The following is a 19,779-nucleotide window of genomic DNA, read 5'->3' as shown; positions in this document are numbered from 1 at the left end:
TGCAACTGTAGTTTTATATTTTGCTACCCATCACATCCAACAACCAAACTGAACTGGTTTATCCTTTAAAGAATCTATATTTACCCACACCCGTAGCCAGATTGGGTGTTCTTTACTTCACTAACTGTACTCATTTTACCACCTAAGGCATCTCACACTATATTCAACTACCAGAATAATACTTGTAACACAATTCCTCCCCCTTTAACCTTTTGTTTCATTTGATTTCTATATTAATCAACTTCACTGCAGACACAGATCATCTCCAAATCTTGGTGGTTTGTCAGCATTATGGCACATGTAGGCTTTGGGCTGACTGTGCAAGTGGCTGCACTCCATATTTTCATCCTAAGATCCAGAATAATGGAGCAGCCTCTGTCTCTACCTGCCATTTTCATGGTAGTGAGCAGAATTCAGGGCTGGCTGTAACTTGTGATACCTGTTAAATCTTCTGCTCGGGAGTGGAGTACTTCATGACTGCCAATGCATGTCACGTGGTCAGGTGCAGAGTCAGTGAGGTGCAGGGGTGCATATTCTTCAAAGACAGGGCTGGTAAATACCAAACAGTAATATAATCTACCACAGTTTGTCCTCTTGATCACAAATATTAACTTTCTTTGCTTCGGCATACAAAATAGGTTTATCTCTTCCTCAAGGAAAATACTCCAAGAATTTCCTTCAATAACATTAGTCTTGAAGTCTAAACCTCTTTAGGATTTCTACATCTTTTACCTATGCAGATTTTCTCGATCCAGAGATCAATGAACTAAAATACCAGTTCTGCCATCCATCTCTCCCAGTAGTGGAACAGAGACAGGATGTCCACCATAAACATTCCTGTTAAGAAAGGGGAAGAATGGGTGGGGCATGGTGGCTCATGTCTGTAGTCCTAGCACTTTGGGAGGTTGAGGTGGGAAGGTCACTTGAGCTCAGGAGTTTGAGGCTGCAGTGAGTCATGATCATACCACTGCACTCCAGCTCGGGCAACAAAGCAAGACACTGTGTATTAGTCCATTCACACATTGCTATAAAGAAATATCAGAGACTGGGTAATTTGTAAAGAAAAGAGGTTTAATTGGCTCACCGTTCTGCAGGCTGGACAGGAAGCCTAGTGGCATCTGCTTCTGGAGAAGCCTCAGAAAACTTACAATCAGGGCAGAAGGCAAAGGGGAAGTGGGCATGTCTTACATGGCTGGAGCAGGAGGAAGAGAAAGAGGGGAGGTGCTGTACACTTTAAACAACCAGGTCTCATGAGAACAGCACCAAAGGGAGAAATCCGCCCCCATGATCGAGTCACCTCTCACCAGGCCCACCTCCAACATTGGGGATTACAATTCAACATGAGATTTGGGTGGGGACACATCCAAACCATATCACCTTGTATCTCAAACAATTTATAAATAAATAAAGGGGAAGAAAGGAAGCATATAACAATTGTTGGTCCTTAGCAATGAAAATCTTACTGGATAAATGTAGCAAGGGTAACTTTTATTGGCCCTAGGGGATTTTCCTTGATTATTCACCCAGTTTGTTGTTTTCCGTGACTCTTGGGTGTGTACTCTGTAAGGTGTTTCCTTTAATATATCATTCTTGTCTACATTTGAACGGAATATTGGAGGATATGCTTTTCTTGGTCAGGGAATGTTATAAGGGTTGAACACCTTTCTCAACCCACTTCTTGCCTATAGAAAATTGAGGACCCAAAGATAATCCAGAAGAATAATGGTTCCTTAATTCAAACAGAATGATGTTTTGGTGGTTGTATTTTTTCTTTTTATCTATTTGATTTTAGTCAGGGCCATGTGCCAGTAGCTACATCCTCAATTTGTTGAGATGTGCATTTTACTTTGGACTTCAGTACAGGTATCTTGAGCTTACTGGGCTTCCGTGGGTCCACGTTCTTAGTTGCTGCTTGTCAGGGGAATCGCCCACCAAGCCATTTTGTTCCACTGAGTGGATTTACTGGGGGCAGCATTAATTCTAAGGTCTTAGACAGTATGATGGCTACACTTCTGATTCGGTCGTTGCCCTGGGTTTGTGTCATAATTGACCTTTGAAAACACTTTTTTACTTGTTGGAAATGGGAAATAGTTGGGAGTATCTATCTTGCAAGTCCAGGAATTTCAGGTTCTCTCTTTTTTTATCCTTACTTGCAAGTAGGCCCCTTTTCTGAGCCTCGCCGCTTCGCTTTGCTTCTCTTCTCTTCTCGTCTCGTCTCGTCTCGTCTCGTCTCGTCTCGTCTCGTCTCGTCTCGTCTCGTCTCCTCTCGTCTCGTCTCCTCTCCTCTCGTCTCCTCTCCTCTCGTCTCCTCTCCTCTCCTCTCCTCTCCTCTTTTCCTCCCTCCCTCCCTCCCTCCTTCCCTTCCTTCCTCCCTCCCTCCTTCCCTTCCTTCCTCCCTTCCTACTTTCCAGCCTTCCTTCCTACTTTCTACCCTTCCTTCCTCTCTTCCTTCTTCCCTTCCTTCCTCCTTCCTATGACTGGGGGATTTCTTTTTCCTTTAATGAGCTAATCTAATGGTCCTTTATTAAATCTACTTAATGACATCTAAAGTTCAGCTTTTATAATCTTTTTGCCAAGTTCTTCAATTTTTTTATGTGACAGTTTTATTTACCACCGCCTTATGTGGGTTACTATTTTTCCATTCTCCAATAACAATTTTCTTGCTTTCTGCCACCTGGTTTCAAAGCCTAGGTCACATATTTTAAAATTGTTTTTGGTGATAGCTGTTGTTAAGGTAGCACCCCTCTTTTGGTACCAAATTTTGTAGTGTTCAGCCATGTTATAGTAATTATCTCCAAATTTAAGTGGCTTCTCAAGATAACAAACTTATATTTCCCACTGACTTTATATAATAAACTGTGATTCAACTTCAGTTCTGTCCTGACCTGTGGCTCTGCTCCAGACTTTTTCTCATTTGGGAAACAAGGCTGAAGGAACAGCCCTCGTAAGATACGTGCCAGTCTCTTCACAAAGTACTACAGCAAGAAGGCTGACTGTAACTTGGATTGCTGCTTAAAGCTTTTGGTAACATGCAGTGTACCTCACTTCTGTTCACATTCTATTGGTCAAACATATCACATGGCTGATCCCCAGAGCAATAACCTACTCCTAACACAAACACACACGCACACACACATTCTCTCTTTCTCTCTCTCTCTCTCCCCCTCCCTCCCTCCCTTCCCCTCTCCTTCTCTCTTTCTGTTCCTCTGTCTCTCTCTCTCTCACCTTGTAAGGAAGCAGGAGAATAAATAGTTTCAAATAGTAATACGATCTACCATAACTTTCAGTTGATGTACCAAAAAATCAGAGTATATTCCGTTTTAAATGTAAGGATATACTACCTTAGTATGTCAATCAGGGATATTCAGAAAAATAAAACTAATAGGATATATATATATATGTGTGTGTGTGTGTGTGTGTGTGTGTGTGTATGGAAATTTATTTTAAAGAATTGGCTGATGGGATTATGGTACTGGCAAATCTGAAATTTGTAGAACAGGCAGGGAAGTCAGGCAGGATTTTCATGTTACAGTCTTGAGGTAGAATTGCTTCTTCTCTGGGAATCCTGTTTTTGCCCTTAAGCCCTTTAAGGGTTTGAGGCCTACTTACATTATAGAGGGTAATCTCCTTTACTTCAGGTCAACTGATTGTAGATGTTAATCACATCTACAAAATACCTTCAGAGTTACATCTAGGCTTGTATCTGACCAAACAGCTGGGCAGCATAACAGAATCAAATTGACACAAAATTTAAACATCACATATACATCGTGCAATTTTGCAGACAGTAAAATATGAATATGGAGAGTACTTTCTGGTAGGTCTTATGAGAAGGCAGCATGCAAATTAGCTTGATCAGAGCCAATAAACTAGGTGTCTTTTGGCCAAAGATCAGTGACTATCTAAAACAAGGCTTGGCAGACTGTGGCCTACTGCCCATTTTTATAAATAAAGCTTTAGTGGAAAACAGCCATGCTTATTCATTACATATTGCCTATGGCTGTTTTAGTTTACAGTGGCATAGTTGAATAGTTACAACAGAAACCACATGGTCTGCAAAGTCTAAAATACTATGTAATCTTTTGCTGAAAAAGCTTGCCAAACCCTAAAGGATACACATAGAGAAGGCTCTTATGGTTCTTGCTCTGTTATGGTCCATGCCTAGTTTAGGGTTTCCATTCAAGTATGAATGTATACTGATCAGACATTACAGTAGTAGCAGTGTTTCATTGTTTGTTTGTTTTTTAGACAGAGTTTCGCTCTAGTTGCCCAGGCTGGAGTGTAGTAGTGTGATCTCGGCTCGCTGCAACCTCCGCCTCCTGAGTTCAAGCAGTTCTCCTGCCTCAGCCTCCTGAGTAGCTGGGATTACAGACATGCGCCATCACATCCCGCTAATTTTGTATTTTTAGTAGATACGAGATTTCTTCATATTAATTAGACTGATCTCGAACTCCCGACCTCAGGTGATCTGCCCGCCTTGGCCTCCCAGAGTGCTAGGATTACAAGCATGAGCCACTGTGCCCAGCCATGTTTCAATGTTTGAAGCCACAAATTTATTAATAAAAATTAATAACTTCTTAATTTTTATTGCATGGCCAGATTGTCTTTTAGATCAGATGCTGAGTTCAGCTTTTATCAATAAAACATACATGAATGCTGTTAGGTTTTAAATGAATACTTGGCATATCTTTGGGAAAGAGGAAAAAGTACTTTTTCTAATAAAATTTTATCAGCGTAATATTATTGATATTATATCTATTTTCCTTTTAGGAGGGTAAAAAGACATATTTCTGTTCCCAACTAATCCCCTATTTTTACGTAATGGATAAAAAAAGTTATAAACTATTATTTCTCAATTTGTCTGCTCTTCTTATATCTATAAAATTGAATTAGACTACAAGATGTAAGATTTTGTATTTCTCAACCAAAGAATGATTACAGCTTTAGTTAGTGGAGAGAGTCTAGGCTCTGGATTCAGACAGTCCTAGGTTTAAATTTAGTGACTTATAACAACTATTTTATTTGCTGATGACTCTGTAGGTCAGCAATTTGGGCTGGACTCTGCTACATGGTGGTTCTGCTGATCTGGTCTGTCTGGGGTCACTCCTGTGGCTGCAGTCGTCTGGTGGCTGCATGAGGACTGCATGGTCTAAAATGGCAGCACTGATAATGTCTGGCACATGATGCTTGCTGGTGTGACTGGGTGGCTGGGCTCTTTCTCTGTCATGCTCTCCTACCCTCAAGGAGGCTAGCTTGTTCACAGCATGCTAGCAGCATTCCCAGAGTAGAGTGGAAGCAGCAAGAAAGGTCACTTCTGCCACATTGTATTTGTCAAATTAAGTTACAAGTCCAGGCCGGATTCAACGGATGAGGAAGTAAATGTCATTTCTTGATGAGAGGCGTGGCACAATCACATTGCAAAGGGCTGGGCTTATAGCAGTGAAAGAAATGGACAGTGGCTGCATCATCCACCGCCTTAAATTAGTTAGTTCTTTTATACCCTATTTGGAAAGTAGAAATAACAGTTTGACTTGACTTGAAGGGTTCTTCAAGTTTAATAATTGTGTACATACAACACTTAGAGGTTTTCCTCAACGATTTTGAAATAGAATCCTTATTTATAATGCTGTGTTTTTATTATAGATCTAAATATGAGAGCAAACATTCTTTCTCATTATTAATTTGGCCATGTATTTTTAATATGGGAGACATGTATTAAGACTCACTGTAAGGAAATCCTGTGTGAAATAGCTGTGTTTGGGGGAAAGTTATGCATTTGTGCAGAATTATTATTCATTTAATAAAAGGAAGAGCTGCTAACTTTTAATAGGTTTACAAAAACATATGCTTTCCTATAACCCTCTGCTTTTATATATATAACCTTATAATTCACATTTTACATTCTAAAAATATTGGCTAATAGTGTAATGTTTGTTTTCAGTTTAGTATTTGAAGAGTCTTTTGACTTGTAGCTAACATATTTTTGTTTAATTAATATTTCTTTGCAAAGCCAAGAAAAACCAAAGGTACAAAAATATCTTTTGTTGGTTTTTATTGTGATCAAACACCATCAGAGGCTCTTTAATAAGTGTATCTATTTTGCCTTTTACTTTGTTGAGAATAAACATAGAATGCTTTCTAAAACTCTCCTGTTTTGAGATACATATCAAACATTGGCAAAAATATTTGTTAAAATTCACCATAAGTATTACTATGTTCATTGGTGTATATAGGGATAGGAGGCAAAATGATCCTCTTTGGTTTTTAGCTTTATATTTAAAAATTTTTACTTATGACATTTAGGCTTTTTAAGAACTCTAATTTGAATACACTTTTCAAAAAATATCAAGGAACAAAATTTATTTTCTTCCAGATAACCAATCTTAGCATTTTTAAGGGAATATTAAACAAAATCTTAACCAGCCTGAAAGCTTCATTCTTGTATGATATACATTATAATTTGTTCTGTTTAAGGTCTATGTATATATTTACTTAGTAATTTAATGCATCTCCTCTTGAGGAAGGGTAAAATAAGTAATATTACAGTATAAATGATAACTGTTAAACGTGGAGAAGCCACATCTTGTCTATATTTTAAATAAACTGTTTTAAGTGCCCAGACGGTTCTAATAAAGTAACAAATACCTGCATTAGGGAGGGGTAGACAGTCTGGTATTTATACAACAGACTAAAATAGAATCAAACTGGGTGGTTAGGAAATCTTGGCAAAGCAGTGCTTTCTGAGTCTTTCTGACTCCAGTTCTTTAAATTTTTTTTCGGATTTGATAGCCACCTTAGATGTTGAAGAGGTTAGATTTATTATTTAAATCATCATCATCTTTTTTGTCGTTTATATTTTTATGTAGAAGAATCCAGTAAAGTGAGATTAAGCCTGTTCTTGCCTTGGTCAGGAAAATGATTTTAGGATATAATTTTCCCTTTCCTCTGTTTGTTCCACTGAGTCCAAACTACATACTTTCAAATCATACAGTGGAAGAATAACAGAAGTGAATGAGGCATAATTAACTAAGGATAAGGGAAATAATAAAGAGAAGAGAGTCAGGGGTCAGGGAGAAAGAAGCTGGCTGTACAGCTTTTGTTTCCCTGGTATATTTTAACATTCTTTTCTTTTTCTATTACATAAGCTCTAATTTGCTGTTATATAAGTGGGAGGAATAAATAACCTTTGGACTAAATGGAATGGGGGAAATACTTCTAGCCATCATCAATCCAATGAACTGTAGAACAGTTCTTAATTGTGCAGCCTAATCTTCAAGGAATGTTTATGCTTTGTAAGCTTTGCTCTCTGCTGTTTTGAATTGTGATACAGCTTGTGTAACAGAGAATGCTGGTAATTATAAGGTACTATAGAATCCTGCTGTACTTTGTTAATTAGATGTTTTGGGGGAATTTGCCTAAACACCAATGATGTTTAGTTTTATTTAGGATATATATTTTTCCCGTTGGAGAAGACTTTCTTTTCTTGGAGCTTTATCTGGAGGATGGTGACTGTTTATGAAACTCTGTTTTGGGGAGTGCTATTTTTATGGTAGATTTTTTAGCATAGTTCATTGTTAAGTTTATTTAGATTTCTAGGTCTGAAGTGGGTGAGGTATATAAGATATCTATGATATTAAGATAATAAATTCATCTTGTAAACATTTCAAAGCAAGTTAAGATTCAGCAGGTAATATTGCTCAATATGAATTCTTGGAAGTGAAAAAAAATAGTATGTCAGGATGAGTTATTTTTGTAGACTTGATTCCAAAGTGACCAAAAGAACTTCATGAAAATACAGTTGCCTTAATCCTTCAAGAAGTCCCTTTTGAAAAATGTTTATGATAAAACTGAGGAATCCCATATTATAGATCTGGTGGTGTCTGCCTTCTTATCTCATCCTGGGATTGTCTTACTCATTATGCATCAGCTATGTTGGCCTTCTTTCAGATATCCAAGCCCCTTTCACTAGTTGTTCCCACTGTCTGGGTTATAAATTCTTTGTCATTCGGATATCACCCTCAAGATCAGGTTCTTACAACAGCCTTTTCCAGTTACCCAACCTAACAGTCAACTCTCAGCATTTTCATCACATCTCCTTCCCTATTTATTTATTTTTTTGAGACAGAGTCTCGCTCTGTCGCCCAGGCTGGAGTGCGGTGGCCGGATCTCAGCTCACTGCAAGCTCCGCCTCCCAGGTTCACGCCATTCTCCTGCCTCACCCTCCCAAGTGGCTGGGACTACAGGCACCTGCCACCGCGCCTGGCTAATTTTTTGTATTTTTAGTAGAGACGGGGTTTCACCGTGGTCTCCATCTCCTGATCTCGTGATCCGCCCGCCGCGGCCTCCCAGAGTGCTGGGATTACAGGTGTGAGCCACTGCGCCCGGCCCTCCTTCCCTATTCTTACATGATAGTTTGTTTTCCTTGGTTGCTTACTTATCTTTCTTCATTAGAACATCAAGTTCCATGGGAAGAGAGACTTGGGCTGTCTTCCATGCCTGACAGTAGTAGGCGCTTCTTAAAAGTTTGCATATGCAAATATGGAAGTTTTCATCCTTTTTGCTATAAAGGATATCTAAGTTTATTAGGTGGAAATTTTAAAAAGATACTTGCATTTTTACATTGAAGATTTTTTCCAGATGATTAGAGAAATGGAAGTAGCATAACTAGTACAAAGAGCAATGGACGAGAAGTCAATACAACAGGTTTCTTTAATCATTCTGCAATGAATTACAGTTGCCTTATAGCAGACCAAATCCCCTAATCTCCTAGTGACTCCGTTTCTGCATGTATAAAATGAGAAACAGGGTTAACTTTCCATATGATATAAGGAGGCAAGTGAGGGCAGCACTGTGCAGGGATTTTTTGGACTCCGTCAAAGAACTTTATATTTATCCTGCAAGCAATAGAAAGCTACTGAAAGGATTTTAACTGAGGTGGGACAGGATATAGGGAAGTGGTGGTGGTGGTATGATTAGGTTTCCATTTTAGAAAAATTACTGACTGCAGTGTGGAGAACACAAGGAAAGGGGCTAGAATGAACGAGAACCAACCGTTTAGGAGATAAATGCAGCCATCCTGGTGAGGGATGGTACTAACTTGGAACAGGGTAATTTCAGTGGACATGGAGATGAGCAGGTGGATTTCAGTAACGCGGGGAGGTAAAATCAGCAGGATTTGGTGATGGGGACCAAGGAAAGGAAGGTGTCAAGATTAATACCTAGATTTCTGTCTATACACAACCAGATGGATTCTGATGTCTTTGCTGTGTTAATGAAACCTGGAATAGGATCAGAATTCAGGAGGGAGAGCATGTTTTTGGTTTGGGACATGTAGGTGCTTTTAAAACACTCAAGAAGAATCATGAAGAAGGTACATGGAGATACATACATATTCCTGGAACTTAGAGAAGCCTGGGTTGCGGATGTGTTTCTGAGTCATTTGCATGTAGATTTTAATTGATATGTATATCATGAATATAAAGTGCTTCGTAGAACATAAAAGGCCACAGGTTGCGTTTGTCGTTTCCTAAATTTGTGGTGGTATTTCCAACCTGATTTTCTGCTTACCTTTTAATAGATAGGTTAGTCATCTTCTCTGTAGAACTTTTCTGACTTTCCCTCTTTTGAACTATTTCTGTATTGCACACATAATTATTGTGGTGGTGTTATACTATACTGTAATTGTTTTGTGCATGTTTATATACATGTCTGTCTGCCTTATTATACTGTGAGATCAGTTGAAGAAAGTGACTGAGTTTAATTCCAGTCACCTGGTTGAGGCTGGGTGTCATGTCTATTTTCTTCCTCCGGGTATATCTAGCACCCTAAATGTGGGGCTTGGCACTATAAATTGATCATACATATTTGAATGTTGAGTGAAATATTTATATCCCTTTACATATAGGTGTTTAGTGATTATTTTGTTGCAATTTTTTTTTTTTTTTTTTAAGTAGAGTCGGGGTTTTGCCATGTTGGTCAGGCTGGTCTTGACCTCCTGACCTCAAGTAATCGGCCCGCTTTGGCCTCCCAAAGTGCTTGGATTACAGGTGTGAGCCACTGTGCCTGGCCTGATTTTTATTGAACAAATAAATTATCCAGTCTTCTGGCAGTTCTTTGGTACTTATTTTATAAACATTATGTAAAATACACATTTTTTTTGCTGCTTCTCCCTATATTAGGGTTTAAAATTTTTATTTTGGGGTTTATGGATTCTATATTGTGCAAAGGAGGTCAATGAAGCCTTTGAAAATAAATATAAATGTTTCTGAATATGTGCTTTTGATATTATGATGTAATAAGAAAGATATATTTGATCCCTGCTTCTGGTTTCTGGCACACAACTGTTAAAACCCTTGGAATCTCCAGAGAGATAAGAGTGGCTTTGTATGCTAATGAGATGACTGGGAGCCCCTAGATAGTTTCAGAATGGGGACTGGTCTTCCAGAAAGACCAAGCCATGATTAGAGGGTTGGGACTTTCAGCCCACTCCAACCTCAGGGGTGGGGAAAGGGGCTGATGTTTGAGTTGATCACCAATGACCAGTGATGTAATCAGTCATGCCTATGTAATGTAGCCTCCATGAAAGCCCCAAAAGGACAGGGTTCAGAGAGCTTCCTGGTTTCTGAACATGTGGAGGCACCTGGAGGATGGTGAGCCAGGAGAGGGCAAGAAAGCCCTTCACCCCTTCCCACATTCTTTGCCTTTTGCATCTCTTGCTTGCAAGCTTGGTAACATCCTTTACAATAAAGGAGTAAGCATAGGTAAAGTGTTTCCCTGAGTCCTGTGAGCTGCTCTAGCAAATTAATCATGGGTCATGGGAACCCTGATTTACAGGCAGTTGGTCAGAAGCACGGGTCACAAGCTGGGGCTTGCAATTGGCATCTGAAGGGTGGGAGTGACAGTCTTATGGGACTGAGTCTGTAGCTCTGTGTGATCTGACACTATCTCCAGGTAGCTAGTGTCAGAAATGAGTTAAATTGTAGGAGACTCAGATGGTGTGTGCTGGAGAATTGCTCCGTAAGTGGAGAAAACCTCTCTGCATTTGGTCACAGAAGTATTCTGTGGTGAGTGTGAGAGTTGGGAAAAGTTTGGTTTTTCCTATCTCATCGAGTGCGTATATGCAATTATAAATAAAAAGAGGGTCCATTGCTTTCGTCAGATTTATTTTTATTTATTTTTTGGAGACAGGGTCTTGCTCTAACAGACAGACTGGAATATAGTGGCACGAACTTGGCTCACTGCAGCTCTGACTTCCCAGGACCAGGTGATTCTCCCACCTCAGCCTCCCAAATAGTTGGGACTACAGGTGTGTGCCACCATGCCTAATTTTTTTGTATTTTTTGTAGAGATAGGGTTTCGTCATGTTGCCCAGGGTGTCTCAACTCCTGGGCTCAAGTGATCCCAAAGTGCTGGGATTTTAGGCGAGAGCCACCACGCCCTGCCTCATTAGATTTTTAAAGGGATCCATGACACCAAAATTATTAAGATCTGTGAATTAGATACTTTTGTTCAGGATGACTCCTCTTGGCTTTAAGCAGTTTTCTATCAAAGTTTTGCTATCATCCTATATTAATTATGTTTAGGCTAAAACTAGTCACCTAATCATTTTAGCTATGATTTGTTGACTAGCCATTAAACAGTATAAGATATTTCATATGGATTTGCATATATGTTAAAGTCTATTTATTTGCATATAAATTTCTTAGGAGACTTTCCGTCTTAAATATTGAATAAATATTCAGTATTGGACTCATAGGCTTAAAGAAATGTTGTTTAGACTTTTTAACAGAAAAGAGTCTAGATGTAAAGTTTTTAATAATGGTTATTTCTGCATGGTGGAATTATGGGGGGTATCTGTTTTCATTTATAAACTTAAATGTATTCTAGGCTTTCTACACAAAACATACATTACTTTTCAAATTAAAAATTTTATATATCTGGAAAAGTTATGAATTTCTAATTGATATTAATATGAGAGTCAATGTCAAAACTTTTAAGTGATTTTTTTTATGTTGATGTAGAGTTTAAAGTTATCCAGTTAGATCTACCTAGTGAAAAACTGATTTATGTTAAAATGTTTGTTCTCCAGAAACAACTATATTTGTCTTTTACCATAGATACTTTGGCTTGCTGCATTCTGAATAGGATGAACGTCTCTTTTTCAAACCAACATAATAACTGACTGTAGAAATTTACTTGTTATAATGTATGGTAAACATTAGTACCCCTCAAAAAAATTACTACTTCCTTTTAGAAGGCTTTCATTTGATATTATGGTGCTTACCTTGTAAGTATATGACTGTGGACTTACTAAGATATGTTGAAATGTTAATACTTTCTTTTGAAGCAGAGAGGTATCTTCTGTTAAAGGATTAGAGTGGAAAGGGTGTGCTGCTTTAGGAGCCACATTAATGACTCAGTGAAAGGCATTGGTGATAACGATGTATTGCAGTTTAAATATGTATACATCAGCTAATTTATTAATAGTGAATGAAATATACAGAAGTTGAGAGAATAGTTTATTATAATGAACTCCCATGAACCTATAACTCAGCTTTAACAGTTATTAACCTGTGGCCAATCTTGTTTTATCTATACTCCCAAAGCCCTGATTGATTTTTAAAAAATTAGTATTTGTTAGTATTAATCATGAAATAGGCTGGCCGGGCACAGTGGCTCACACCTGTAATCCCAACACTTTGGGAGGCCGAGGTGGGCAGATCACTTGAGGCCAGCAGTTCAAGACTAGCCTGGCCAACGTGGCAAAATCCTGTCTCTACTAAAAATACAAAAATATTAGCCGGGTGTGGGTGGTGTGCACCTGTAATCCCAGTTACTCGGTAGGCTGAACCAGGAGAATAGCTTGAACCTGGGTGGTGGAGGTTGCAGGTTGCAGTGAGCTGGTATTGTGCCATTGCACTCCAGCCTGGGTGACAGAACAAACTCTGTCTCAAAAAAAAAGAAAAAAAAAGAAAAACGGTCTTGAGAAATTACATTTATGTTTTTATTATTATTTTTAATTGTACTGAAAACACATAACATAAACATTTACTGTCAACCATTTTAAATTCATGTGTTGAGTATGTTCACATTGTTATGCAACTGATCTTTAGAACGTTATCTTGGAATATTGAAACTCTATACCCATTAAACAGCAGCTCCCCATTTCTGCCCCTGTCACAGCCCTGATATCCACCATTGTTTTTTGTTTCTGTAAATTCGACTACTTTAGGTACCTCATGTAAGTAAATCTTACAGTATTTGTCTTTTTTTGACTCGCTAATTTCATTTAGCATAATGTTTTCAAGGTTCATCTATGTTGTAGCATGTGACAGGGTTTCCTTCTTTTTAAGGCTCAGTAGTATTCTATTGTATGCATAAGCCACGTTTTGTTTATCCATTCAACCATCAATGGACATTTGGATTATTTCCACTTCTTGGCTATTGTGAATAATGCTACTATAAATATGGATATGCAAATATCTCTAGGAGACCCTGCTTTCAACTCATTTGGATATATACCCAGAAGTAGGATGGCTGGATCATATGGTAGCTCTATTTATAATTTTTTGAGGAATCACCATATGCGTTCCATCGTAGTTGCACTACTTTACAATCCCCACAGTGCACAAGGGTTCTAATTTCTACACATTCTTGCTAATGCTTGTTCTTTTCTTATTCCTTTTTTTGGGATGTTAGCATTCCTGAGTGTGAGGTTATATCTCACTGTGGTTTTGATTTGCTTTTCTCTAATGATTAGTGACATTGAACATCTTCTTATGCTTATTGGCTATTCATATATTATCTTTGTAGAAATCTTTATTCAAGTCCTTTTTCCATTTTTAAATCTTTGTTGTTGTTGAGTCATAGTAATTTAAAAATGTAATTTATGTATTAGCCCCTTATTAGATATATGATTTGCAGATATTTCTGTGCGTTCTGTAGGTTACCTTTTTATTGTGTTGATTGTTTCTTTTGCTGCACAGAAGTTTGATATAGTTTCATTGGTCTAGTTTTGCTTTTGTAGCTGAGCTTTTGGTGTTACATGCAGGAAATCATTGCCAAATCCAATTTATGAAGTTTTCTCCTGTGTTTTCTTCTAGGAGTTTTACAGTTTTGGGTCTTATGTTTAGATCTTCAATCAATTTTGAGTCATTTTTTGCATCTGGTGTAAGCTAAAGGTGCAACTTTATTCTTTTGCATGTGGATATCCAGTTTTCCCAACACTGTTGAGGAGGTTTTTCTTTCTCCATTGAGTGCTCTTGGCACCTTGTTGAAGATCATTTGACTGTTATATGAGGGTTTATCTGTGGGCTGTTTACTTTATTCCACTGGTCTATATGTCTGACTTTATGCCACTTTTTGACACTGTTTTGATTACTATAGTTTCATAATAAGCTTTGGAATCAGGAAGTATGAGGTTTCCAACATTCTTCTTCCTTTTCAAGACTGCCTATTTGAGGTCCCTTGAGATTCCATATGAATGTTAGGATTTATTTTTCTATTTATGCAAAAAATGCCATTGGGATTTTGATAGGGATTGCACTGATCTCTGGATTGCGTTGGGTGGTATTGACATCTTAATGGTATTAAGTTTTCCAAACCTGTGAACCTGGGATGTCTTTAAATTTATTTGTCACTTTTTAATTTCAAAAATGTTTTGTCATTTTCAGTGTACAAATTTTTCACCTAATTGACTAGGCTTATTCCTAAGGATTTTTTTATTTTTGATGCTATTGTAAGTGGAATTGTTTAATTTTGTTTTGGATTGTTCATTGTTATTGTATAGAAATGCAGCTGGTTTTTGTGTGCTGTTTCCCACACCTTTGCTGAATTTATTCTAACAGGTTTTTGTTTTGTTTGTGTGTATGAGTGTGTATCTATAATCTTTAGAGTTTTTTTTACAAGTAAGATCATGTCATTTGAGAACAGAGATGATTTCAACTTCTTCCTTTCTGGTTTGGATGTCTTTTGTTTCTTTTTCCTGCCTAATTTCTCTGAGTAAGACTTCCAATTCTATGCTAAATAGAAATGGCCAGAGCAGCATCTTTGTCTTCTGCCTGATCTTAGAGGAAAAGCTTTCAGTTTTCCATAGTTGAGTATAATGTTAGCAGTGGGCTTTTCATATATGGTCTTTATTGTGTTGAGGCAGTTTCCTTCTAGTCCCAGTTTTTTTGGTATTTTTACCATGAAAGGATGTTGAGTCTTGTCAAATGCTTTTTCTTTATCAACTTATATGATCATTGTGATTTTTGTCCTTTATTCTGTTAAGGTGGTATATTACAATAAATTTCATATATTGAAACGTCCTTGCATTCCAGGAATAAAGATTATACACTTGATCATGGTGTATAATCTTTTAAATATGCTGTTAGATTAGATTTGCCCTCTGATTGTTTTGATTATTTTTGAAGCAAATACCAGGCATCTTATTACTTGATTCATTTGATCTAAAAATATTTCAGTATGTATTTTTAAAACATGGGGATTTTCAGAAATAATTATAAGATTATCACATCAGACATCTCAGTTTACTGTAATTCTTTAATGCCATCCAATGTCCAGTCAGTAGTCGTATTTTCTCAATTGTTTTATTTTTATAGATACAGTTTGTTTAATCAGGGTACTTAAGTTCTGTGACTTACGATTGCTTTGTAGGTTTCTGAAGTCACTTTCAATTTATAGGTTAAATTCTGTCTTTTTAATCTTGCTGTATTTTGTTTAAGAAGCCATGGTTTACTTGATGGTAGATCTTTCTGATTGCATCCTGTGATGCAATCTTTGTGATATAGTTTATTATATTTCTCTGTCCCCTGTATTTCTTGTAAATTGTTACTTCTAGGGGTTTGGTTGGATTTTTATTATTGTATTTTATTTTATTTTTTTGAGACGGAGTTTCGCTCTTGTTGCCCAAGTTTGGGTGCAATGGCGCGATCTCAGCTCACTGCAATCTCCGTGTCCTGTGTTCAAGCGATTCTTCTGCCTCAGCCTCTGGAGTAGCTAGGATTACAGGCATGCACCACCATGCCTGGCTACTTTTATATTTTTAGTATAGACGGGGTTCCTCCATGTTGGTCAGGCTGGGCTCGAACTCCTGACCTCAGGTGATCCACCTGCCTCGGCCTCTCAAAGTTCTGGGATTACAGACGTGAGCCACTGCGCCCGGCCACTTCTTTATTAATTTTTTAAAGAGTGTTTTTCTGATTAGTAATGTTAAAGCAAGCTAAATATGGCCTGAGAAGGACCCTGTACTTCTATATTTGAGTCCTTGCAGATGAACTATAATCTAACTTAATCGGTAGGCAAGATTGAAAACCTAATTTAGGAGTATGTGCCCGTAACAATAGCTGAGTCTTGGCCAATCCCAGCAGCCACATACTTCAACCACTCATACACTGCTGAGTGTTCAGACTGTATTCAAATACGACAAACGCCAACCTGTAACCAGTCCAGCTATTTCTGTACCTCCCTTCTGATTTCTATACATCACTTCCCTTTTTAATCTATAAATTTGTTCTGACCACAGGGCATCCCTGGGGTCTCTCTGAATCTGCTGTAGTTCTATGGGCTGCCTGATTTCTGAATTGTTCATTGCTCAATTAAACTCCTTTAAATTTAATTCAGCTGAAGTTTTTCTTTTAACAGTAACACTGACCAGGAGCAGGAGCACTTGTGACTATTGCCAGTGCCTACCATTTTTGGGCATAAACATCTACCATGCATGGTGCTGAGATCATTCATATCTATTAGCTATTTGATTTTACACATATAGGTTCTCTATTGTTATCCTTGCTTTGTAGTTAAGGGCACTGGTGCCTAGAAAGTGTAAATAAATTATCCCACTGGTATACAGCAGGTAGGTAGCAGAGCTGGACTCTGAACCCAGGTTTGTCTGACTTTTGAGTCAGGCAAAATTCTGAAGAATGTGTGTTTTAACTAAAATGCTTTTTGAGGAGTTCAGTGGGATTTGTAGACTGGTAAAGAAAGACTTGCAGTGTGGGATGTGCAGGAGTTAAGTGTGAAGAAGGATCTTTTATTGACCATGAGCAGTAGGATCTGTTTGCTCAGTTGCAATCAACTGAACCACTCATGGGCTAACTGCCCTCACCTCAGGTCAAGAGATATTTGTTATCTGAATGTGGATAGTTTACTGGGAAACAATGTTGCTGGTAAATGTGTGTTACAGATCTAGCCTATTTAACAATTTAGTCCAAGAGGAAAGAGGATTCATGAAGCAGATGTGGATTCTGGTCCTTAAGATGGGTGAGAATCTAGTGACTGGCTACCAAATTACTTATTGAAAAATTAGTTTTACAGTTTCAAACCAGACACAGAAGAAACCTTAGATATAGTCAAATTAGAGGAGACAGACAGTACGCTAATAAACAGATAAACATCTGATATAATGGCAGATACTGATGAGCTCCCTGCAGAAAAGTAAAACAGGGCACAAGGATAAAGAGTGGTGGGGTAGAGTGGGACCGGGCGCCGTTTAGATGCAGAGGTCTGAGAAGCCCTCTCTAAGGAAGTAACATTGGAGAAGAACCTGAAAGTAGGGGAGGGAAGAACCTTATAGGTACAGGGGACAGCAAAGGTGGGAATTTGCCTAGGGCTCTTGGGAAATAGCTATGAAGGAAGGTGTGAGAGCAGGCACAGAAGATTACGCCACAAAGGCTAGGGAGGTGGCAGACAGCTCAGGACGTTCATAATACTAGGACACACAATTCTATCTCCTGAGTGTGGGCAGCTCCTTATATGGCTTTAGTTATTTGTTCCTGTTTTCCATCTTCCTTTGCCTTTGCTGTCCTATTTCTAGAAAGAATGTGCTTGCTTTGTTACCCAAAGGACAGGGTCTGAGTTCTATCACAGATTTCCTCAGAAGAACGTGACACAGACTGGGCGGAGTCTCTGGGTTTAGCCAAATGAATCCATTGTGATATCTCGTGGTTTGGGGGAAAAAAAACAATCATTGTTTCAAAAATAAGATATAGTATATGACCCTTATATATTTTATAATTAGAATATGGGCCTAATGTTTTAAATTTAGTAGGAAACGAATTTCTTGTGGAAGTACATAGCAGAATTTTTAACTGGCAGCATGATCTATAATATAGCAGCTACCTCCTTCCTGTAAACACTTGTGTTGGAATGTTTTGCATTCCCATGAAACAATTTTCCCAAATGTGTCTTTTTAGAGGAAATGTAAATTATTCTCATGCTATTGTGGTAATGAGAACATGGTTAAAAAAACAAAAAACAAAAAACACCACCACTAACAACCACAAAAAAACCACCCTGAACTTGCACTGGCCTTGGTAATGTAAGAAATGTTGATACAAGTATGCTATCATAGAGAATGCAGAGAAGTTACCTGGTTTGTCCCCAAATGGAGATTTTTTTAAGTCTAGCTCGTTGTCTAATGTGTATTTGCATCCTTTAGTGTTTAACCAGTTTTTTTTTTTAATCCAGTGAATCCAGGTAATTTGACTTTCCACTGATAAAATATTTACTTGTCATATTAGGCAGGGTGCTAAACTTGGAAATTAAAAGTACTGAGTTAAATTTAAAATTTGTTGAAAAGTATTCATCATGATGTATTCTATTTAATGTTTTGGCAGTGCCTCTGGCTCTTCTCATTTAACATGCTGGGAGACAGACTGGCAGCAGTTGTAAGTTGAAACCTGGTTGTATGCAGAATGAGACTGATAGGGGTACAAAATAAAATGGAGAAAATTTGAAAGTGTTACTGTGTGTTTCCTTAAATTAAAATGTGACACGTTTGCTTAAAATAGAGTTTGTCAGGGCTATTATAACTTCATGTTAGATGATCCTAAGACTGAAACTGGTTTTAAATATTGTTCCGAGGAATAACCAAATTTGTCTCTTAAAATGTTGTCATTATGTCACACAATTTGTTTTTATATAATAAGCATGTTTTACAATATGTTTGAGTCATTTTCCCCAGTAGACCTGAAATTTATTACTCAGAGGAAAAGCATGCATTTACAATATATTCTTAGCTGCTCCTTTCTATCATTCAGCTGTCAAGTCCTATGGAATCTAAAATAGAACTCAACCAATGGGAGACAGGCTCCACACTGTTTACTGGACAATTCGGATGTGGACAGTTTTATCATGCACTGCAGCGTCTGTGTTGCAGTGTTGAGGCAGCAGGATGCGGAGCGCTGTTCAAGTTTTCCAGTGGTGTCCCTCAAAGGGACAACTTTGAAAGATAGCTAGCTTCTAAAAAATAAGAAATAGACAGTTACTGTACCTGACTTGGGGCTGCTCTTAATCAAGTGCTGCATTGCAAGGAAGATAATATTCAAGCGTTATGAAGGCGGAGAAGGATCCTGACGACGAAGAAAATATCGTTAGAGATCCAAGCTAAGTGTAGCACAGTATGTGAGGGACTGAGTCACTTGTCAGGAGTTTGTCTGAGGGTTTGCTTTGTGAGCTTACAGAGATTTGTAACTTTATGCAAAGTAGTTTGCCATTAGCAACAAGAAACTAAATCCTGTCTATGATGAACTGTTGGTTTTCTTGTGCTCCTAAGAACAGAGTAGGTATCCCAGTAGTCTAGTGTAACAAAAGATTCTTGGTTAGGCTTTCTGAACTGTGTTCTTTTAAAATGCACTACTGTTTTATTAATTTGGTTTGCTTTATTTTTTTCTTCTTGATTTAGTTGATTAGCAGATTGGGGTTAGTAATAGAAAACAAAAGTTCTTTCTTTCTCTGGGTTTAAAAAGCACATGATAAAATCTTAATAATTGTACAGTG

General features: G+C 37.9%; 1 protein-coding gene across 3 annotated transcripts in view; it reads left to right on the top strand.

Moving 5' to 3' along the window:
• UACA (uveal autoantigen with coiled-coil domains and ankyrin repeats) overlaps window positions 1-19,779 on the top strand; it is a 99,639-nt gene that overhangs the window by 37,685 nt on the left and 42,175 nt on the right. Inside the window, exon 1 of one of the 3 annotated variants that reach the window (XM_008016061.3) lies at window positions 19,157-19,561. The exons of the other annotated variants lie outside the window; for them this stretch is intronic. Within the exon in view, the coding sequence (XP_008014252.3) occupies window positions 19,523-19,561 (39 nt within the window). The 5' untranslated portion in view covers window positions 19,157-19,522. Of the gene's footprint in view, window positions 1-19,156; window positions 19,562-19,779 lie in introns of those variants that run through there. 3 annotated transcript variants of the gene reach the window in all.

The sequence above is a fragment of the Chlorocebus sabaeus genome, chromosome 26 (assembly GCF_047675955.1).
Source record: "Chlorocebus sabaeus isolate Y175 chromosome 26, mChlSab1.0.hap1, whole genome shotgun sequence".
NCBI lineage: Eukaryota > Metazoa > Chordata > Mammalia > Primates > Cercopithecidae > Chlorocebus > Chlorocebus sabaeus.
The sequence above is the reverse complement of the archived record's forward strand: the minus strand, read 5'-3'. Positions and strand labels throughout refer to the sequence as shown.